We start from the raw sequence: 24,819 nt of genomic DNA on the forward strand, positions 1-24,819 counted from the left end.
AGGATTCGTCTAATCATGTGGGGTTTATTAAAATCAAATATAAGCTGCGAAATCAGTCACTTTGCATGCCGTACACAATATCATTCTAGTGTAACAATCGGTACATTTTTTCAGTTAAAAATGCTTCGAAACCCTCGGGCCCCATTTCTATGATGATCGCCCCTGTGTGCACTCTAACTGTGCTGCTCCTTCTGTCTCTCAGCGAAAACAAGCAGCTGTGTGTGTGTCAGGCATAATGTGTGTGTGTGTTGCGTTTCCGTTTGCCTCGGGACAGAACTCAGAACCATTTTTGGACCTTACTGTTGGGTGGGAGGTAGGAGGGGGTTTCCAGCACTTTTAGTACAAATTGATTTTCTAACCTTTAACAAGTTAATTTCAAGACATAGTAAGATGTAAATATATTAATCAATATATTTCTTATAAAATTGACCATAGTTTTTCACTTTTTATAAACATTTGAAAAAGATCAACACTTTGCATAAATTTCAGCTCCTCTCAAGGTTCACCTCCAGAAATCAAGCTCATCAAGTGGAAGCTCATTGGTAGAATTCTCTTATGACAGAAAGAAGGCTGACGATTCACTCCATTGTCATTATTCTGTCACCCAGAGGGGTGAAACAGTTATTTACAAAACCGAATTCATACAGCTGTCTTAAACACTTCATACATTCAGCGCTATGTCCTCACATCTGTAGTTTTTCCCCACCTTCAATCCATTATGGGCGGCCTTTTATAGGCTCCACAACGCACTGTGTGGATGCACGTGCACGACTGGACGCTCTCAAGAACTTTCTGGAAGTTCTTGTCTTGTGACCCTGTTTTTGCCATGACTTGTGACTTCCAGCTTGTAAACATCCTGTTTACAAGATTTGCGCATGACTTCCAGCCTGCTTGCTCTGTGTTGCTAAGTGGGCATAAGGTCAGAAACAGGACTACATAAAGCAGTATATATATATACACACAGTGGGGCAAAAAAGTATTTAGTCATCCACCAATAGTGCAAGTTCTCCCACTTAAAAAGATGAGAGAGGCCGGTAATTTCCATCATAGATATACCTCAACTATGAGAGACAAAATGAGAAAAAAATCCAGAAAATCACTTTGTCTGATTTTTAAAGAATTTATTTGCAAAATATGGTGGAAAATAAGTATTTGGTCAATAACAAACCAGTAAGATTTCTGGCTCTCACAGACCTGTAACTTCTTCTGTAAGAGGCTCCTCTGTCCTCCACTCAATACCTTCATTAATGACACCTGTTTGAACCCGTTATCAGTATAAAAGACACCTGTCCACAACCTCAAACAGTCACACTCTAAACTCCACCATGGCCAAAACTAGAGAGCTGTCAAAGGACATATATATATATATATATATTCAATTCAGTTTATTTATATAGCGCCAAATTCACAACACATGTCATCTCAAGGCACTTTACAGTTCAACCAGATCATACAGTCAAATTGATACAAAGTTTTCTATCTAAGGAAAACCAGTTGATTGCATTGACTCATTGACTCAAATACAATCCCCCACACTAAGCATGCTTGTAGCGACAGTGGAGAGGAAAAACTCCCTTTTAACAGGAAGAAACCTCCAGCAGAACCAGGCTCAGTGTGAGCGGCCATCTGCCGAGGCCGACTGGGGTTCAATATAAACAAGGGTGTTGATAGAAGCAGCACAGCTGATGTTTCTTTCCAGGATGCCGTCACAGCCAAACAGGAACAGACGAGGCAAAGCTACTCTGAGGTAAAGCAGAGAGAGCAGAACGTTAGAGATTGAACTAACAGATTCTGCAGAATAGGAGAACAGAGAGAGAATGAAGCAGAATGATGAAATGGGGGTCCCTATGTCCTCCAAAAGTCTAAGCCTATAGCAGCATAACTATAGAGATAGCTCAGGATAACCTGAGCCACTCTAACTATAAGCTTTATCAAAAAGGAAAGTTTTAAGCCTAGCCTTAAAAGTAGACAGGGTGTCTGCCTCACGGACTAAAACCACTAGTAAACCTGCAGATTGAGAGCGAAGTGCTCTGTTAGGAACATAAGGAACAATCAGATCTCTGATATAAGATGGAGCTTGGCCATTTAAGGCTTTATATGTGAGAAGGAGGATTTTAAATTCTATTCTGGATTTAACAGGAAGCCAATGAAGAGAAGCCAGGATAGGAGAGATATGATCTCTCTTTTTAATTTTCATTAGAACTCTGGCTGCAGCATTTTGGATCAGCTGAAGGCTTTTAACTACAGTTTGTGGACTTCCTGATAGTAAAGCATTACAATAGTCCAGCCTTGAAGTAACAAATGCATGGACTAGTTTCTCAGCATCACCCCTGGACAGGATATTTCTAATTTTTGCAATGTTCCTCAGATGAAAGAAGGAAATTCTAGAAACCTCTTTGATATGGGATTTAAATGACAGGTCCTGATCAAAAATAACACCAAGATTTTTTACTTTATTATCTGAAATCAGTTTAATCCCATCCAAATGAAGTGACTGGCCAATCAGTTTCTTTTTCAGAGACTCTGGTCCAAAGACTATAACTTCTGTTTTGTCTGCATTCAGAAGCAGAAAGTTAAGAGTCATCCAGGTTTTTATGTCTTCAAGACATGCCTGTAATCTATGTAATGGGTTAGCTTCATCTGGATTTATAGACAGATATAGCTGGGTATCATCAGCATAACAGTGGAAATTAATCCCATGCTGTCTAATAATTCTACCAATTGGGAGCATGTATAAAGTAAAGAGAATTGGTCCTAGCACTGATCCCTGTGGTACTCCACAGGTAACCTTTGAGCGTGTTGAAGATCTATCATTAACATGAACAAACTGAATTCGATCAGATAGATAAGATTTAAACCAGTCTAGTGCTGTTCCTTTAATTCCAACAAAATATTCAAGTCTTTCTAAAAGAATATTATGGTCAACTGTATCAAATGCAGCACTAAGATCCACCAGGACGAGCACAGATACAAGTCCATTATCTGAGGCCATGAGAATATCATTAGTGACTTTCACCAGAGCTGTTTCAGTGCTATGATGAGCTCTAAAGCCAGACTGAAACTCTTCAAAAAGTTCATTATGGTGGAAGTGAACGCAAACTTGTTTGGCAACTACTTTCTCAAGAATTTTGGATAAGAAAGGAAGATTGGATATAGGTCTATAATTGACCAAGTCATCTGGATCAAGAGACGGTTTCTTAAGCAGAGGTTTAATTACAGCAACCTTAAAAGCTTTATATAGCATATATATATATACACACACACACACACACACACATATATATATATATATATATATGTGTGTGTGTATGTATATATATATATATGTGTGTGTGTGTGTGTGTGTATATATATATGTGTGTTTGTGTGTGTGTGTATATATATATGTGTGTGTGTGTGTGTGTGTATATATATATATATGTGTGTGTGTGTGTGTATATATATATATATGTGTGTATGTATGTGTATATATATGTGTGTATATATATATGTATATATGTATATGTGTATATATATATATATGTGTATATATATATATATGTATATGTATATGTGTATATATATATGTATATATATATATATATGTATATACTAGGGTTGTCACGATACTAAACTTTTCAACTCGATACCGATACTAAGGAAAATATTCGATACTCGATACCATTTTCGATACCACAAGGATAAAAACAAAGACTCCAAAATTCTACAGAAATACTTTCATTAATAAATAAAATACAATAAATAAACACAATAAAGGTTGTATGCTGTGCATAATATTAACCTCCTGAGACCCCGCATCCTCATATGAGGACGTTACATTTTTGCTGTTCTGGCCCATGAAACTTAATTTGTAAGAAGTTTGACCAATTGTCCTCACCTGGGGGCCCTGCCTCCACCACCTAGTGGTCTCATAATGAAATTACACTCATTTGAAAAAAAACAGCATGGCAGGAATGACAGCGAAAGTCTTCTACGGCAGCTCCCGACAGAAACATGGACAAGGTAAAAATCCTAATCGAATTTTATGATTGAAACTAGTTTTTTTATGCACAACAATGTCTCTAGCTTCACATAGCATGCTTATTTGATATATTTGAGTAATATTAGCAAGCTACAACGTCTGTAAACATGATGTACTTATTTGAGGACATCAGGTCTAGCTTCAGTGCAAAAACGTAAAATTTTTCCAAGAGCATTTGTGTTTACTTCTAGTCAAAATGTCTAATTTCTAGTCAAAATAATTCTTATTACACTTAAAATAAGACTCATCCTCCAAAAAGTAACGTGTTTTTAGACAATCAGCACTTGTTTCAATGAACTTTCACTAAAAAATAAGTAGAATAATTTGCCAGTGGAGCAGGTTTTTATTTCCTATTACAAGGAAATAGAAATAGCATTTTTATCATTACAGGGAGAATTTCCTTTTCGAGAACTGAACGATTGCTAAAAGCAATCGAAAATGACTCTGAGATTGAAGATTTGTCAGGTGGTGAAGAGGATGAAATCGCTCCATGTGAAGCAACTCTGGGCCCAAAAACTTTTTTAATCCCCTTTTTCTCGGGTAACTAAAGGGTCCCAAAAAAAAAAAGCATCTTGAAAGGGGGGAAAAAAACCAAATTTCTTTTTTCCGTCACATTTGAAAAAAAAAATTTTTTTTTGAAATAAAAATGATTAAAATTTTTTTTAAAAGACCCAATGTCGGGTAAAACCAAAAAATTTGAAAAAAGGTTTTATGGAAGTCCTCTTAACCCCTGTCTTATTTTTTAAGGATTATGAAAAAAAAAAAAAAAGGGGGGGGGGAAAACTTGCCTTCTCAAAAAATATTTTAAAACTAGAAACTTTTTTTCCAAAGTAAAAATTTTGCATTAGAAAAGTAGACTTAAAAAATGGTTAAGGATGACCATTTTTTAATTTCCATCGATGTTGTTTTTTCCCCCCCCCAAAATCCCTTTTGGACTAACTAAAATTGTTGGTTGAAAATAAAGATTTTTTAGTGGGAAAGTTTGAATGGTAATTGAGAGGGACACCTTTAAACGGAAAAAAACTTTTGGAAGGTGAGGTTTCTGAACGCCCAAAAGGGCTTTTCACCCACCCAGAACCCGTTTAATGATGGAATACTTCCGGGGTTTTGCCTTTCCCCATATTCCTTTTAAAGAAATTTTTTGGTAAGTTTTTTGTTAACGCAGATGGGGTCGTTTGACAAGAAATTAAAAGGATCTGAAGGGTGCTTTTGGGGGGATTTTTGGGACGGGTCCCAAACCCGAAAAAACAGACACCCCGGTCAAATTTTACTGGGGGTTCTTCAAAACATACTGGGAACCCTGGGAAAACAGTTTTTTTAAAATTTGTTTCCCCAAATTTAGGGGAAAATTTTTTTTTTTTTTTTGGTTCCCCACCCACAAAAAAAAAATTTGCCCTTTTTTGGGAATTTTTGCATTGGCATGAGGCCCCCCCTTTTTTTTGCAGGGTCCTTTAAAAAAATTTCCTTCAAAATTTTTTGAAATCAATTTTTGGAGGTGCCTCTTTCAAAAAAAGGCCCCCAAAAAGCTGCAAAGTTCCTGACAGAATCCCAAAAAAAAAATCCCTTTCCGACGTTTCGGGGGGGGGGGGAAACAATTTTGTAAAAATTTGCAACAACGGCCGATGCCCGTTCCCGAAAGGGGCCAAAGGGGTAACCTGCCACTTTGGTAAGAGGAAAATGTTTAAACCGGCCAAAAAATTTGACAAAAAATAAAATGGGGGGGTGACTTTCAAGGGTTTACCCCCCCACAATAGGGCGAAAAAGAAGGGAAATTATTTTCACTTTTGGTTTTTTTTTAAGCTTCGTTCCAGAATATAAAAAAAATTTTTCCCCAAGGGTTTTAGTTTGGCCCCGCCAGGCGGGGTTTGGTTTCCCTAAAAGGGTTATTTCCCATAAAAAAAGGGTCCTGTTTCCAAAATGGAACAATGGGGCCCCCCCCAACCGGGAAAATTCTGGCCATTCCAAAAAGTGCGTCAAGCAAGGGGTTTCAAAAAAGGCGGTGGGAATTCCCGGTGGGTGAATGGTTTTTGGGCCCAAAGCGGCAAACTTTTTGTTTTTAGGGGCGAGGATACTAAAATTTAAGGGAGTTTACTAAAAAATTTAAGAGTCAAAAAATTTTTTGGGGAAACCTTTCAGAGGGAAGGGAAAAATATTTAATTTTTTTGAGTTTACAAAAATTTTTCAATTAAAGTTATAAAACTTTCCTTTTCGCAAAAGCTGCGTTTTTTTTGCATTTTTGGGTTTTGGAAAAAAAAACTTTTGACTTTTCCGGGGTTTTCAGGTAAATCTCAAAAGGGGAAAATGTACAACGGAAAAAGTGAATTCCAATGGAAGGTTTGTCACCAAAACCCCAACCCTCAGGGGGCATTTTTTGATAACCAATTGTAAAAACAAAAAAATTTTTTTTTGGAAAAGGGTTTTAACCCCAAAGGCGGAAAAAAATGTTTAAAAAAAACCCCCCTTTCTAGGGGGGGCCTTGGGCTTTTAAGACATTTTAAAATTTAAAATTTTTTTTACTAAAATTAGGTTTTCCCCCTTTAAAAAAAAGCAAAAAAAAAAAAAAGGGGGGTTAAAAATTTTTAAAAAAAAATTTAAAATTTTTTTTTAAAAAAAATTATTTTTCCTTGGTTTTGTTTGCAAAAAAACTTTTGAAACCTTTAAAAATAAAATTTTCCCCTTTAAAAAAAAAAGCCCCAAAAATGTAAAAAACCGAATTTTTAAACCGGGGTTTGGGAAATGTCCCATTCTGAATTTTTTAATTTTGGGGAAAATTTCGGGGAAAGGGGTAATTTTTTCGGAAAATGTTTTTAAAAAAAAACATTGGGGGGATTATTTTTTTTTTTATTTTTTGGGGGGGTTTTTTTTGGGTTTTTTTAATAAAAAATTTTTGGGGTTAAATTGTTTTTTTAAATTTTTTTTTTTAAATTTTTAAAAAATTTTTTAAAAAAATTTTCTTTTTTAAAAAAATTTTTTTTTAAAAAATATTTTTTATTTTTTTTTTATTTTTATAAAATTTTTTAAAATTTTTTTTAAAAAAATTTTTTTTTTTAAAATTTTAATATTTTTTTTATATTTTTTCCCTTTAAATTTTTTTTAAATTAAAAATTTTATTTATTTTTTTTTTTTTTTTAAAAAAATTAAATTTAAATTTTTTTTTTTTTAAAAAAAACTTTTTAAATTAAAATTTATTTAAAATTTATTTAAAAAAATTTTTTTTAAAAAAAAAAAATTTTTAAATTTAAAAAAATTTTTAATTTTTTTACAAAATTTTAAAAAAAATTTTTTTTTTTTTTTAAAAAAAATTTATTTTTTAAATTTTATTATTATAAAAAAATTTTAAAATTTTTTAAAAAAAAATTTATATTTTTTTTAAATTATATACTTTATATACTTTTTTTTTAATAATTTTTTTATTTTTTTAAAAAAATAAATTTTTTTTTTAAAATTTTTTTTTTTATTTTTAAATTTTTTTTAATAAAAAAATTTTTAAAAATTTTTTTTTAAAAAAAATAATTTTTTTAAATTTTTTTATAAAATTTTCCTTTTTTTTTTAAAAAATTTTTTTTTAAAAAATTAAATTTTTTAAATATATTCTTTTTTATATATTTTTTTTTTTTATACCCATTTTTTTTTTTTATTTTTAAAAATTTTTTTTTTTTAATTTTTTTAAAATTTTTTTTTAAAATTTAAAAATTTTTTTTTAAAACCCAATATTTTTTTTTTTATTTTTTTTATACAACTTTTTTTTAAATATAAAAAAAAAAAAATATTTTTAAATATATATAATATAAAATATAATTTTTATATTTTATATATAAAAAAAAAAATTTTAATATATAAATAAAAAATATATATATATATATTAAAATATTTTATTAATAAAATATAAAAAAATAAAAAAAATTTATTTTTTTTTTAAATTAATTTTTTTTTAAATATTTTTTAAAAATTAAAAATATTTAATTTACACACTTAAAATAGTTAATATAAAAATTAATAAAAAATTAATAAAAAAATTTTAAAAATAATTTTTAAAATTTTAAATTTAATAAAAAAATTTTTTTTTTTTAAAAAAATATGTTTAAAAATAATATTTTAAAAATTTATATGTTTTAAAATTATTTTATTATATTTGAAATTAATATATATTTATATATTTATTGTTTTTAAATGTTTATTAAATATATATAAAATGTATAATAAATTTTTTGTATTATGTATATGAAAATTATGTATATGTATATATTTATATGTATTTTATTATTTTTTAAAAATTATTATATTTTATATTATATGTTATATATGTATAGAAATTTTAATTTTATTTGAAATTTTAAAAAAATTTTTTTAAATATATAATTATATATTTTATATATTTTTATATATGTATAAATATATTATATGTAAATTTTAAAATAGGGATATTATATATTTTAAATTATATATTTTTTTTTTAAATGTATATATTTATTTGAATATTATTATGATATTTTTAAAAAAATGGGGTTTAAAATAATTTGAAAAAATTTTTTATATATAAAATTATAAAAATTTTTAAAATTATAAAAAAAAAAAAAAATTTTTTATATTAAAAAAAAATAAAAAAAATAAATTTTTTAAAAAAAAACCCCCCAAAAAAAAAAATACCAAAATTTTTAAAATTTAAAATTTACAAAAATTTTATAATAAAAAGAAATTTAAAAAATATATAAAAAAAATAAAAAAAAAACAACAAATTTTAAATTAATATCAACCCCCCCCAAAAGGGTTTCCAAAAGGGCATTTCTACCTTTTTTCCCCTTTTTTTTTTGGGGGCCCAAATAGAAAATTTTAAAAATTTTTTTGGTTTTTAACAAAAATTTTTATTTTGGGAGAAAATGGAATTTTAGGGTCTTTGTAAAAAAATCAGCTTCAAATTCCCCCCCCCAGCTCGGAGGTTTACCAATTTTTTGAACGGGGCCCAATAAGTGACAAAATTTTGGGAAGGGTTACCCCCGGGTTTTTTACCCTCTAAAACAAAAAAAAACCCTATTTTAGGCCTTCCCTTTCCATAAATAAACAGACCCTTTTCAATAGATTTTAAAAAGATTTAGGAAGATAAATGGGATACATTGAAATAGGTAAAGAATCTGGGAAACAGTTAATTTTGTAAGTTAATTTCCCGCCAGAGAAGTAAGTAATTTTCCATTTTTTAAATCAAATTTTAATTTTCTCGAAAAAACATAAAGTTTTCTTGGTAAAGATTCTGCAGTCTCTTTTAATATTAATGCCCATTTTTTTAAAGCCGTTTTTGACAGATGGGAAGCAGGGCACCTCCTTATTTGAAGGGGCCAAGTCATTAAAGGATAGCATTTCCTTTTATTTAAATTTAGTTTTTTACCCAGAGAGGGCGCCAAACCCCTTCAGGGGGTGGGTAAATGAGGAGCACATAAAAAAAGGGTCAGATACATAAATTTAAAAAAATATCAGCATAAAGAGATCCCCTTTAACTCTTTTCCCCTCCTAATTATCCCGTTGGATGGGGCGTTTTGAAATAATAGACAGGGGGCTATAGCCAAGGCAAACAACATGGACTGATTGGACAGCCCCGACGGGTGCCCCCTTTATAGAGAAAGTACTGTGAGCGTTTACCATTAGTGATTACACAGGCTTTGGGAGAGGTATAGAAAAGTTTAATCCACAAGACCAAATTGGGGCCATATCCAAATTTCTTTAAACATGCAAATAAATATCCCCACTCTACCCGATCAAAAGCTTTCTCTGCATCCAGCGCGATAACTACTTCAGGTACAGCGCTGGACACAGGAGAGTGGATAACATTTAAGAGCTGACGGATATTTGTGAATGAATGTCGGCCTGAAATAAAACCAGTTTAGTCAGCGGAAATAACGTCATGCATTGTGGTTTCAAGGCGTAAGGCAAGGGCTTTGGCCAGGATCTTCACATCACAGTTTAGGAGGGAGATGGGTCTGTACGAGCCACACTCTTTGCTATCTTTACCTGGCTTTAGTAGGAGGGTAATTGATGCTTCAGTCAATGTCAGCGGGAGTGATCCATGGGACAGTGAGTCGTTAAACATATCAAGTAGAATTGTTGATAGTTTATGAGGAAACTTTTTAAAGAACTCTATGGGATATCCATCTGGGCCTGGTGCCTTGCCACTCTGCATTGATTTTATTGTAGTAACAATTTTCTTACAATTTAATGGAAGCTTGGATTCTGTCCTGTGATTTGTTGTTACAGAAGGAGCTTGGAGGTTATTGAAGAAATCTTCCATGTCAGAGCAATTATTTGTCTTCTCTGAGGTATACAGATTTGAGTAAAATGAGGCAAATGTGTCCTTAATTTCTTCTGGATCAATAGTTAGGCTGCCATCTTCTCTACGAATTTGTGGGATTTGTTGAGAGGCAGAGTGGCACTTGAGTTGATGTGCTAATAAACACCCAGCCTTGTCACTGTGCTCGTAAACATACCCACGTGATTTTAATAGGAGACGTTCTGTTTTTTCAGCTGATAGTAAATTAAAATGTGTTTGGAGGTCCAGCTTCCTCTTATAGAGCTCGGGGGAGGGAGAAACAGAGTATTGGGCATCCACCATAGATATAGCTTTAATAAGCTCCTCTTGCTTATTTCTATTAATCCTCTTCATTTTTGCTGAGTACGCTATGATCTCACCCCTAATCACTACTTTTAATGTTTCCCACAGGAGAGAAGGAGAGATATCATCTTTTTTGTTGAAATTTATAAAGTCCTAAATTTTTTGGGATATCATTTCACAGAAGTTCTCTTCAGCCAAGAAGTTTCTGTCTAGTTTCCAGGGGGGGGATGTTGTAATTGATAGAGAGGAAATGTAAGATCAAGCAGTACAGGGGCGTGATCTGATTCTACTATAGATGAATATTCAGCTTTTTTGACAGAGGAAAGAAGGTTCTGGTCTATGAAAAAATAGTCTATTCTGCTATAGGAGTGATGTACATTGGAAAAAAAGGAGAAGGACTTACTTTGTGGAAATAAAAAGCGCCATGGGTCAACACCTCCTATCTGATCCATAAAAACTGATAATAGTTTTGCCTTTTTGGAGAGGTTTGCAGTTTTAGAGCTGGAGCGGTCAAGTGTTGGATTCATCACACAGTTTAAGTCTCCGCCAAAAATCATCTGTTTTGAGTTCAGATCTGGGATTAGTGATATATGCTCTGTTCAAAGACCTAGGACGCATCCTTAGAAGACCGGATTCGAAGGCCGATTACGTCATAGCGCGGCGCCGAGGTCCGGTCGGATTCCAAGAGTCCTCGTTATGCGGCCTTAAAATGCGTCCTTCTTTTTGCCCGATTTGAAGGACGGGTCCGATGTATCCTCGGTATTCTTGGATATCCCAGGATTCATTGCGAGACCAAGCAAGCTGTGATCAGAGGAAAGGTTACTTGGCGCCGAACAGTGGTGAAAATGGGAAGTTCAGTTTAATATAATACTTTTAATAGTTCCGTCTGAGATTAATGAAAAATTTTTGTTTTAATGGTTATAGAGTCAGATATGTGGCGGTAATGTTTGGTTTATCTACAGGTTTTTATCTGTTACTGTGTAAATGGGTTTGGCTGGAATTAAAGGACAGATTCTAATATATTTGCAGAGTGGGGACTATAAATCTGATAGGATTTTTATCTTTTATTGCTGTTTTGCACAATATGCTTAACTACGTATTTTTTGTTGTTGAATATTAGAAATTTTGTTGATATATTTTTATACATACATTGTTTACTTATATCTTTCTACCCCTTTTATAGAATAGAAAATCCCTTTATTGTCCCACAATGGGCAAATTTACAGCAGCAGAAAGATTATTGAAAATGGTCACACAAATGAGGACCTTAAAAAAATGTCTAAGAATAACATGATAGGGAAGAGTTAAAATATAAACAATAAAATACTGTAAAGTGTTTTAACAATATAAAACTGGGGAATAAATAACCAATATGCAGCTATGGACATTTTTACAGGAATGAATATTTGAAAATAGCAGCAACATCAGAGATGTGCAGAATGACAGCAGCAGGTTATTTAACTGACTAAGGCTTCTATCATTACATTTGATTTTATTTGTTCCTGCTCCCGGTGGTTGGAAAATTTTTTCCATTCTGGTTCTTGTGAGTGTAGTCTGTTCACTTCACAATAAAAAAGAAATAAACAGTTTTGAAAACTTCTGTATTCATTCTTTTCCTGCTTTGTGTGTCAACGTTTACGGTTGCTAAGCAACAGAGCATACGGTGGTAAAACCCGCTGAAGGGTAGACCTGTTTGAATTCACAACCAAAACTCTTCCGGTCTCCTTATTTTCAAGGACTTCGAAGGATCCAGTCTAGGTAGACCGCGTCCTTGGAGGACACGTCCTAGGTTTTCGAACAGAGCCATAATTTTAACTATAAAAGTCTCATCATCCCAATTTGGGGCATAAATATTTACTAGGACCACCGGCTTGTGATAGAGGAGCCCTGAAACCATCACAAATCGTCCCTGTGGATCAGAGATAACAGCAGTCGCATTAAACTGAATTTTTTTATGGATTAATAGAGCTGTTCCGCAAGTTTTAGAGTTAAGATTGGAATGGAACACATTGCCCACCCATCTCTTTTTAAGTCTAACTTGATCTTTTAGTAATAGGTGGGTTTCCTGTAAAAATGCAATATCGCATTCTAAATACTTTAGATGGTTAAATATCCTGGCTCTCTAAACGGGCCCATTTAAACCCCTCACATTCCAACTAATGAATCGTATAGAAGCCACTTCTGTATAGATACCATTTACCATGTTTAACTAGAGTTAATATGAGATGGAACAGAAATATGAAATGGAGAGAGAGGGAGAGAAAAAAAAGGAAAATAAACAAATAAATGAATAAATAAGAGAGAAGAAAAAAAAACAATGTATTAGAGTGTACAGTTAAGCTCTCTTTATCTCTCAAGCTAGTAGAGAAAAGTATATGTTGCAAACATTCAGTGGTGTCCCTTTCCCCAACCTTCCCCACAGCAGATGCATCATGTTGACAGATACGTTTTTAAACACAGTTTAGTGTCTCAGTCAGTTAGAAACAGCTCCTATATCGGTCACATGACTTTCTTAAAACGACACGCCGATAGTGTTTTGCTCTATGAGCTCCATGCAGTCGTGTTGCTGGATCCATCACTAGTCTGCACATGGCGGCGGGAGGATTGGATTAAATATCCATTCTAAGGCTGGAAAAAGGCTTTAAACAGGGTTTGTTTACTAAAAGCATAGCTGCTAAACTGTTAGCAACATAGTTTGGGAAACAATAATGCATTACTTTGGCAACTATGGTTTTTGAAAAGCAGCCCAGCTAATAGCTACGGTCAAACCACAACCATATCAGCCACAGATCTTAATTTAAACATTTTAAAATAGTCTCTTTTTTTTTCAAAAAACATTTCAAATGTGCAAGTATGCTAGCTTTAGCTGAGCTGCACAACTGTGCCGCTAGATTCGTCTGTTTCAATTAGCATGTTTTCTAAACATAAACAAGGTTCTGATGGACTACTGTATAAAACCCTGAACTCAAAAAATATTTCAGTTTTAAGACGTTCAAGAATTCAGAAGTAAAGCCGCATTAATAATTACAGCCACTCTTCTCATCATCTTAAGTGTCTTTATTCCAAAAAAGTAAAAAAAACAAAACAATCCACTAGATTTTGTTTCCAAGTCTGAAGACGTTTAAGTGTCTTTAATCTGCTCTACTTTAAAAAACTACAGAACTCAGACACTTAGATTATTCCAATCTGAGAGCAGAATCTTTCAAACCCTCTTTGGGATTTCTGAAAGCTTTATCTGCTTTGTGAAACTTCAACAAAGAGACCCAGAGGAGCTTTTGTTGCATCTGGTTCTAGTTTGTGTTGTTAATCAGCTGGTGGTGGGAGCTGGAACATGCAGATGTTTCTGTGGCTTTTCAGGAGCCCTTTACAGAAGCTGGAAATAAACAATCCATGTTCAACATTAATAGTTCATTCAGTGCATATAAAGAGACGGGTTCAATTTAGCAGATCTAGCATAATAGCTAAAGGTGTCAGTAGTTGAGAACAGTGAAACAGATTTATTTGAAATTATGAGAGAAGAAAAGACTATAAAGTCTCTGTCTGATACAATAACATCCTGTCCCCGTCATGATTTAAAATGAAAAGCCCCAAAGTTTTTTTTTTATGTTCGCCCCTGATTATATCTCATTAAATGATCATGTACAGACATTTGTATGATGGAAATAGACGTACAGATGGTTATTTTACCAATGAATGCAAAGCAAGATGGAATTTCTGAGACGGTTGAGAGATATTCAGATTGTTTTACCGTATTTTCACGACCATAAGGCGCACCGTACTAAAAGGCGCAGTCTCAGTTATGTGTGCCATTTCTGTATTTAACACACACACAAGGCGCACCGGACTATAGGGCGCGTTTTTTTATATACAGGTACATGTCCTCTACTTCGTTTAAATACCTCTACTGCGTATTTAAAAATAGAACGGGAGCAAAACTGAGTATGATTGTGCTTTATTCATGTATTTATTACAAAGTATTAATCAAACCCATCAAAGTCATCATCCTTAGATTGTACCAGTTAGTTCTGACGCGCGGCTGAAGCAGCTTAGCTGCTCTGGCTGCTGCGTCTGGTTCACACCGATGTCGAGTGGTTGAAGTTCCTTTGTCAGATCTCCCGCAATAAGCACAGCGTTCATTTGTTTCACCATGTTTTTCACATCAGATGTGAGATGGGCACGCATGGAGTCACAGATTAACAGAGATGGTGATGAGTGGAAAAAAAACCACCTGGTCTCCTTACATTCACCTCCCTCAGCCACTCTTTCATCATCTCCTCAATGAGGAGTTCTGCATGGTGCGTGGTGGTCTCAAAGGTCCGCAGTAACAACACACATAGGGCGCACCGCACCAAAGGGCGCGCCGCACATTTTGAGGGGAAAAAAGACGTTTATATGCGCCTAGGGCTGGGTATTGTTCAAAAATTTTCGGTTCCGGTACCAATACCGATACCTTCACTTCGATACCGGTTCCTGAACGATACTTTTTTCGGTACCAGTTTTATAATATCAATTCGAAGAAAAAGAAAATTACACAACATAAAAAAGTACAAATCTTGAGTTTATTTTAAGCTCTGATTTTTCCATTTACATTTTTCCTCTTACATAAAAAAAAAATTCAGTGTCTAATATTCACTGTTACATTGTGATAGGGTGACCATATTTTCCTTTCGGAAAACCAGGACACCTTGGAGCGCGGGGTGGGGGTTGGGACCTCTGTTCCTCTGTTCTGTAACTCCAATAACAAATGATAATTTCATTCAAAATGTATTTATTAAAAATGCTTAACAATTCCTGTAATGAATTGTTGTGCAAAAATAATGTCCTGCAGATAATGAATAGATGGTTAACTAGAACTGGAGTTATAGTTAATTATTATCCTATGCAACATCGAAGGCAAAATCAATTTAGTGTTCTTAGGTGGATAATTATAGCCCTGAATTATCTACTTACCGGTTGCAGATCCACAACTGGAGTGTTCCGGGATCGGCTGTTAAAATCCAGGTATCCACCAGTCTAGTGGCCCCGGTTAAGTTATCAGCAAAGCTATTAAATTATCAATAAAGAACCTTCTATCTCTGTTTATTTGCACTATTACCAAAAGGGGGTGGATTTGCGCTGAGTGATAAACCCTCCGTTATATGAATGACCAAAACCACTACAGATTAACCAATGATGTCTTTATTCTAATAATTCAGGATTACAGAAATCTAACATCTATGCAAACACAACACACTACTAGAAAAATAAACACGAGGTAGATTAAATGACTAGTTTAAAAGAAAAATCGAAAATAAAGAATTAAACGAGATAGAAACAAAGAAATAAAACCACAAGAGTCCGTTTACTGGCGTCTGAAATTGTCCAAAATATGCCAGATATTAATACATTCACTTATGTCCGCTAGCAGCAGGTATAATAGTGCAATTGATCATGTAAACTAATACATCCAACTTAAAATCAGCAAATAATTAAATGCATTAACAAAGCAGCAGGTGTGATGATAACAGTGCAATTGATCGTGTACATTAACACATCCAGCTTAGTATTGGTAAATTATTAAACATGTATTAACAATAGCAGCGTTCAGCAAAAAACCCTTTTTGCCTGGCAATGAAGCAATGTGTGTGAATGGGTGTAGCCAAATGGGGGACCACCCCCCTTTGTTCTCCACGCGGTGAGGGGAACAAAGAGAAATGGGGGGGGCGACCTGTAATCAGGATGGCGGCGACCACGGGGACCCCACGTGGCTGAATGTGATAACTTTATCTCTATCTCAAAGCAGAAACAACGAAGAGGACAGGAAAGCCAAGAAAGAAAGTATAGAAGCACACACTTATTTTAACCAAATAAACAAACCCTTAATCAGCACAGATAAAAAAAAGAACATCAGCATTAATTCAAAACCCTAAACTGCCTTTCTCTCGCCTGAGCACAGCAAGTCTGATGCATCAAAAGGAAAGTAAATTGATTTTACTGTGAGATGCGTCGTCCGAGGGAGGTTGGCGTTTCCACGGCAACCGCAGCTTGGTTTCTGTCAGGCAGAGGTTCTCTTCCACCGGTCCGCCCCTTGGGAAGTTCAGTCAGTTCGGGGCCGCAGCAGAGGGGTTGATATGCTCACGAGTTGGAAAGGAGGAAATTTAGGAGGTGATCTTAGGAGGTGGTCAGCTAGAGAGCGTCCTCTCAGCCGATTCTTCCAAGGAAGGGGAAAACGAAACTCCGCGGTCAGCTTCAAAGGCTTCTGTCTCCCAGTCAGCGCAGCCGCTATGCACGATGGAACACTGCGATCCGTGACTTTTGACGCAGGAAAACGAAAGCTACTTCCAGTCAGCTTTCTTCTGGTATTTCACATGGAATGGGTCTCTCCTGACGGGCTCCAAACCCATGGAAAAAGAGACTGGAGTCTTCTCAAGCATGGCTTTTAAACCATGTGTGACACGGGAGCACTTACTGTGGAAGTAACGGCTGATTTGTCTGTGCCATGAGTGACATGGTGGAACTTCCTGTTGGAGTATTCGGCTGATTGGTCCATTTGAGGTGGCCGCCTCTCACAGTGGGCCGGGTCTTCTTTATTCTTGTTTTGGAGGGAATCCTTTGTTCTCCCTTGTGAAGAAGAGAAGGGGGATGGGTTCCAGGTGGCTAAGAAGGGGGATGGTTTCAGATGGCTCACCCCACTGATTTAGCTCCATTTTGGCAATATATCCCAACAGAATGAATAGCACAATGAAAGAAATAATGTCTAATCTAAACATCCCTCAATTAACAAAAGTTAACAATAACTCTCAACTCCCAATAACAGATGATACTCAGCCTCAGTAATGAACGAAATAATGTCTGTTCTGTAGGTTATTGGAAAAAATAAATTAACAAATGAGCTAATTAACAAAAAATACCTCTTGTGTAGCAAACATTTTTCAAAATGTACCAAAAACGAACAAACATGTCAATAGACTATCTTTACTTTTGGTGTCCAGGTGGCTTTTCAGATCCCTTGCACCTCCATTGGACACCGAGACATATGTGCCTGCTTTGCACACTGTGCACAAGGCATCCATTGTGTCTCGACCCAGTCAGAAAGCGGGGAAACTGTTTTATAAATTGTCGGTAAACATACATTTGCACTTTTGCATGTTGTTGGCGTACTGACAGCCACGCTATCTATTTTCTGATTAAGAACAGGGCTGCCCGCACTGACGCGGCTCAGGGATTACGTCACATGCAGCGTCGTGCGCAGTGCCCTAGTGCCTGTTAATTTAAAAGTCCAATGAAGGTGATTTAAAAAATCAGGACATTTCCTCACTTTCTAAAAAAACCCGGGATGCCCAGGACAGGACATGAAATACGGACATGTCCTGGGAAATACGGACGTTTGGTCACCCTACATTGTGAGGACCTTTTTACTTAGCAGTTTTCCTTTAGAAAAATTACCATGTCTGACAAACAAGCCCGTTGAATGAGATCCTACTGACAGCGCACCGCTGGTATGTGGGGGTCTGAGCGGTTCCGACAGAAATATTGGAAGGCAGGATGAACTGACTGCACTGATGAAGTTTTCAGGTGGATTTTCCCACTTAAAAACATAATAAAACTACTTTATTCCCACTGATCACAGGAAATATAGCTGCAAGGCAAATAAAGGATAGAGTAGCTCCGCCCAACGCGCGTCAGAGCCACTTTTCGACCGCGCAGCCAGAGCAGCAAAGCTGCTTCATCCGCGCGTCAGTAGCTGGTACAAGCAGCAAAAAGGAAGCAGCAGACGTGATTTTGCTGCTCCTGGTGCGTCCAGTTTGAAAGCAGCATGATTCACTCCGCTCTGGCTTTGCTCTGCCCGCGGGCTGCTGAGAGCGCCGGCTGCGGTCCGCTCTTCTTGCAGTCAAACACCGAGCAACTTTCTGCTCTTAAATTGTTTCTGTGCACGATGTATTGCATTGCGCACTATTAGCATCAGTCTTAATAAAGTTTAGTAACACTTTTGACCTGGGGGGCATTTTAAAGGGGTTCCACGACGCTGCAACCAGTTCACAACAGATACACATTAACCCTGGCTGTAGGCGGGACCACCTGTGTATTTTTCCTGGATGACGCAATCACGTTAAGTGTTACAGCCAATCACCGAAACTTGGCACCGAAAGACGAGGCATGTTTCGATACTCTGTAGAACCGAAGCATTTCGGTCGGTACCATAAAAGAACCGAAGTTCGGTACGCAGCCCTCTATGCGCCTTATAGTCGTGAAAATACGGTAGTTATTTAATATTGGTTCTCTAAATGGAAATCAAGGCTAGATCCCACAGGATGTTTTAACCCTTCAGTAAAACATCAATAATTAAATTGTTTGGAAAACTAAGATTGGGTTTTTGTTCTGGGAAAATAAAAGAAAAGCATGTTCTGTTCAGACATAATCTAAAGCTTTAAAGATTAAAGTGGAGGCCCAAACCTCTGACTGAGATGTCAGAGCTGCAGTGCATGCTGGGAGATGTAGTTCCAGTCTCTTTGTATGTAGTTAGATTGACACAAGGATGATTAAAGTGAAGTGTCTTTTATTTAACCACCAACAGAAAGTATTTTTGCTGTGTTTGTCTTTCCAGGCCGCCTGCCTGATTATGTTGGAAAAGAGGTTTTCTCTGACCAGCAGCTCTGTGGACAGGAGAGGAATTCCAGTTTGGACCAAGAGGAATCTGAACATCCGCAGATAAAAGAAGAGCAGCAAGAACCAGAACATCCCTGGACAAAAGAGGAAACCATGGAGCTCCCCATAAGTGAGCAGAAAGAGCAGCTTGTTCTAAGGCACGAAGCTGAACATACAGGAGAGAAACCTTTACCATGTTTAACATGTGGAGAAAACTTTCTAAAAAAAGAGCATTTAATGGCTCACATGAGTCTGAAGTGTTATCAGTGTAAGATCTGTAGAAAAAGCTTTATTAAGAAATCTAAACTTGATAGACACACAAGAATTCACACAGGTGAGAAGCCTTTTACCTGTAACATTTGTAACAAGAATTTTACTAAAATAAGTAGTTTGACTAAACACACCAGAACTCACACAGGTAAGAAGCCTTTTACCTGTAACATTTGTAACAAGAATTTTACTAAAATAAGTAGTTTGACTAAACACACCAGAACTCACACAGGTAAGAAGCCTTTTACCTGTAACATTTGTAACAAGAACTTTACTTCCAAGAGTCACTTGACTACTCACAGCAGAATTCACACAGGTGAGAAGCCTTTTACCTGTAACATTTGTAACAAGAACTTTACTTCCAAGAGTCACTTGACTACTCACAGCAGAATTCACACAGGTGAGAAGCCTTTTGAATGTCTATCCTGTGGAAAACGCTTCACCTCTAAGACTGATCTTAATGTTCACACCAGAATTCACACTTGTGAGAAACCTTTTCAATGCCTGTCCTGTCCAAAAAGCTTCACTCAGAAATCTAATTTTGACAAGCACATGAGAATTCACACTGGTGAGAAGCCTTTTACCTGTAACATTTGTAACAAGAACTTTACTGAAAGAAGCAGTTTGACTAGACACACCAGAATTCACACAGGTGAGAAGCCTTTTGAATGTCTTTCCTGTGGAAAACGCTTCACTCGGAAATCTCATTTTGACAGGCACATGAGAATTCACACGGGTGAGAAGCCTTTTGAATGTCTATCCTGTGGAAAACGCTTCACCTCTAAGACTGATCTTAATGTTCACACCAGAATTCATACAGGTGAGAAGCCTTTTTCTTGCACGATTTGTGGCAAAAGTTTTACTCTAAAAAGTTATTTGACTAAACACATGAGAATTCACACAGGTGAGAACCTGTTCTGAATGATTATTCACAAAGATTTTAAATGAGAAGGTAATTTAAGTATCCAGGTGACATTTATTTATGCATGATGTGGAATGATTTATTGATTTAAAAAAACAAAAACCATTTTTTTAACATAAGTCATAACAGTTAGATGCCACAGGAATGAACAGTAGAGTCGTTTTCCATGTTGGAGATAAAATGTCCACGGGTTAATGTCCTTTTTTTCTTTTTTATAAAAGTTTTCATAAAGCCATGAATTAACAGCTCTGTTTACATTGAAACTAGAACAGATAAGATATTGTTAACCTGGTAAATATTCAGGTCCTGGGCGAATATGTGGATGTGAACATAAGAAAGTTAATTATTTTGGTCCTGAGTAAATTCGATTTAAATGGCCAAAAGTCGCCCTAACAGAAAAGCTGTTTACATTCATAATTTCTTGCTTTTTCTGTGATAAAGGGAATAAACTTAATAAAGTGCAACAACAACATCTTGGTTGCAGATGAAGCGAGTTTTCTGTCAGTACAATAAGCAAATGAGAAGTTCTAGATGTTTAAATTGAAATAAATCCAGAGAGACCCCCACTGTGTGATTTTTGGTATGGTGTGGCACAACTATTTTCCGGATGAATTTATTCAGAAAAAAAAAGTTTTATTTTTGAGACGTAGCAAACTGTTACCTGATTGTTAAGCTGTGGTTGGATATATTCCAGAAACAGACTTTTATTCAGATGAAAATATCCTCAGATGAAAATAAAAGCAAAGCTAGGACAGATTTAATGAGCTTTGCTCAGTGTTGCTGATGTTTTTGGAGGATTTTCTAAGAGATCAGCTGCAAATGATCAGAGTTTAGCTAATTCAGTGTCTTGTTGGCTTTCATTAGCAATGCATCAATCAGCCCTGCTACGTGTGTTGTTGAAACCAGGCCCACCAAAACTCCAACTGTTTTTGGCCCAGTGTTAGAGCTATGGTCAATGGATATTAGAATGAAGTAGATCATCTATAGAGGAGTCTCACATGAAGATTTGGGACATATATAAGTGTGTGTCAGTCTCAGAGTTAGTCAGCTACAAGCTAATTAATGTTGCAAAGTAGCTCCAGCCACCTTGAAAGGGGGTGCTGGGATTATGGGGTTAAACTACGGGACATCAAAGAACTCAGTTTAGAGGCTGGAGTCTGTAGTTCAGGTAAATTGAAGTCCTAAAATGATGAAACATGTTTGTTTAAAAAGATAAACAGGATTGATGATGTTGATGTTATTTTTACTGATCAGTTTGAACCTGCTTTAACTTGGTAAAAAGCCTTTGTCTTAATAATGTATTAAAGAAATCTGACTCTCCTCTAGAAGTGTAAAGTTTCTGCTTTTTAAACATTTTTTTGAAAGTATAATTTTCCTTTGAACTAATTCTAATAGTTTTGTTCTTGATTCTGTAGATGTTCTATTTACCTGCTATGATTGAAAGTAACTATCACCTATTTTATACAACTGATTTTATGGATTATATTCTGCTGTGGATGTTTTTAATTATTGTAATCACTTCTAAATTGATGAACGAGCAGCAATAAAACCTCTTGGATTGAAACAATGTGCTTCTTTATGGTTTCATATAAATAAGGAACAATATTTTCCATGTTTTCTCTGATATTTCCAGCCAAACTAAAGCTAAAATAAATAGTTTAATGTCATTCACCTTCTGTCTTCTCCAGTCTTTCCTGTTGCTCCTCCATCAGCATTAATCTTTTTTGCTTTTTAGAGCCTGAGTGTGTTCAAATCTGGCCATTGAATAAATCCTCCTTTACTTTTTTTCCAGAGTTTCATCTTTAATGGTTTAAACCTGAATGATGGAACTGAATCCCATTGATCCTCATTCACTCAGTAACACACCTAGAAATGATGGAAACAGCCTCAGGTGGATGGAAACTGGAAATGTTCCTCTGTTTAGGTCTGGAGATGATGGTCTGTCTGTTTGCTGAGGAGCATCAAATCTCTGCATCTTCTCAAAGGGACACTTTCAGTCTGACTGAATAAAAGGAGGAAAATCAGCAATTCATTCTAAACAAGTCAGATGGAAAGAATAATCAGGCAGATCCAGGATTTTTCAAAGGGGTGCGCAGCTTAGGGTGATGTCAAGACAACGTGAAACTAAATGACCAAAAAATGCCTTCTTTATTCTTTATGGGGACACGACTACATGTGGGGTGGCATTTTATTTCATGAAGAGGTGTTTTTTTTTTTTAAGTAATGTGATCTTAATGCTACATAGATCTAAAATGGCGGCCCAGCATCATCTAAGAGAACTATGTGTTTTCACCCCCTGATTCTTACTTTCCATGGCTGAAAAATGACCTTTGGTGGATTATTACGGCACATGAGTTTATTTTATGGGAAATACAACTGGATATTACTTTTCTGTGGAGTCCTAAGTACAAAATCAGAATGTTTTTACCATGATGGGTCAACATCTGGCCAGCAGAAGAGTTGAAACAAGATAAGAGCTGGAAGTTATGAATCATAAATTGATGACAGAAACACATCAGCCTCAGGACCGGATTCTAATATATCTGCAGTGGGAATTTAAATCTGATACAGTTCTGCTCCTGAAGCTCCCTGAACATCTTAACTCCCAGAACAGCAGTGAGAAGTTATGGAGGGTTATTATCACTGGATGATTTAAATGATACATATAATGCCTAATTGTCATTCCAGGAATGTGGACAAATTATAAATTATTTCCCCAAAACATTGATCAATTTAGTTCAAGGTTGCTTCAGTAATATTGCAGTTCTTAAACTTAAAAATATATTTATTAAATAAAACAATATAATAGATGAAAAAATGCAAAAACATCTTTTTAAGAAAAGTGTCAACAAATATCTTATATCCTTATCAATTAAAAGATTTTCCTGTTAAAAGAATACTACAAAAATAATATCCGTGTATTGAGAACCAAATATCTTAAGTTTGCTATTCCAACTAAATATAAAGAGCTTCATTAAAAACTTCAAATGACTTTTATCCTTCCAACCAATTCATATGCTCCAAATTGAAATTCGCTGTAAAAAAAATGTTGTCTATGTGAGCAAGAAGAGGAATGAACTGAACATCTTTTTTTTATTGTAGTAAAACCAAATATTTTTTTACCTCAGTTCCTTACTGCTTATTCTCCAAGTCCTTAAAAATAAATTTTCTCCCTCCTCCGCAATGAAATTTGATATCATTGCTCAAGATAAACAGTTTAAAGTTATCTTCATTGAAAAGTACAGTGCTTTTCCTTCAAAAATGAGGACATTTCAATGTGACCCCAAACTTTTGAACAGTAGTGTATGTATGTATGCATATATTGTGTTTTTTAACAATTTTAACAATTGCTAATTTGAAGTATAAGTAAATGACCTGTACTCATATAGCACCTTTTTTCAAGTCAGGAGACTTGACCAAAGCGCTTTACACTACATTCATTCACCCATTCATGCACACACTCACCACTGATGGTGGCAAGCTACATTGTAGCCACAGCTGCCCTGGGGCTCACTGACAGAAGCGGGGCTGCCGTACACTGGCGCCACTGACCACCATCAGTAGACAATGCAGGTGAAGTGTCTTGCCCAAGGACACAACGACACTGGAAGTCGGAGTCGAGGCCTGAACTGTCAATCCTTCAATTTCAGGGAAAACTCCTACTTTCGACGCCACTGTCGCCCCTCATGTTTAATGAAAACTAAGGGCCGGATCTATCAAAGGTTTGCGTGTATAAAAACGTGAGCTATTTCACTGCGCACGCTAAAAAATTTACAAACTGATCTATCAACAGCGTGCTAAAAGGATTTGGTCTTTAAAACGTGCTAAATAGCGCCTCTTATCCATTTAGTACTTTTTCTGCAATGAATATGCAATATGGGGCGTTTACACGCAAAAGTGCGTCTTGTGGGAGGAGAACATGTAAATATATTAATTTAGCACTCGCAAAGTGATTTATTAAACCTGAAAGCAATTTTTCTAACGGTATCTGAGTCTATATTTAACATGTTTCAAAAGAAGGTGCAAATGGTCTGTATGCGTAATTGCGCACACATGGCAGCGGTTATTGTCGCAAGAAGGAGACATCGAAATGAAGCAAGGAGACGCAGAGAACGCATTTTTTCACTCCGTGTGAATATTTTTGGAATGAACGAGGAAACGATCATCAAAACATATCGTTTATCCAGCATTGCCATTTTGGAGCTGTTGGGGGAACTCCGAATGGATTTGGAGCCAGCCACAAGGAGGACCCACGCAATACCAGATATCACAAAACTCCTTGCAACATTGCACTTTTTTGCATCTGGGTCATTCCAGCGTACGGTTGCAGCGAGAGCTGGGATCTCCCAATCTCGTTTTTCAGAAGTGCTGTCCGACGTTCTA

The 24,819-nt window shown here is 35.5% G+C and overlaps 1 protein-coding gene across 1 annotated transcript in view; it reads left to right on the forward strand.

The window, feature by feature from the left end:
• Positions 1–3,944: 3,944 nt before the first annotated feature.
• LOC119779040 (gastrula zinc finger protein XlCGF8.2DB-like) overlaps positions 3,945–24,819 on the forward strand; it is a gene marked incomplete at its 3' end in the record, with an annotated part of 42,880 nt that continues 22,005 nt past the window's right edge. The window contains exons 1-2 of the mRNA XM_038278537.1: positions 3,945–4,002; positions 19,831–20,334. Of these exons, the coding sequence (XP_038134465.1) occupies positions 3,945–4,002; positions 19,831–20,334 (562 nt within the window). The remainder of the gene's footprint in view (positions 4,003–19,830; positions 20,335–24,819) is intronic.

This window comes from Cyprinodon tularosa, unplaced genomic scaffold, assembly GCF_016077235.1.
Source record: "Cyprinodon tularosa strain WSP-4 unplaced genomic scaffold, ASM1607723v1 ctg1415, whole genome shotgun sequence".
Lineage (NCBI taxonomy): Eukaryota > Metazoa > Chordata > Actinopteri > Cyprinodontiformes > Cyprinodontidae > Cyprinodon > Cyprinodon tularosa.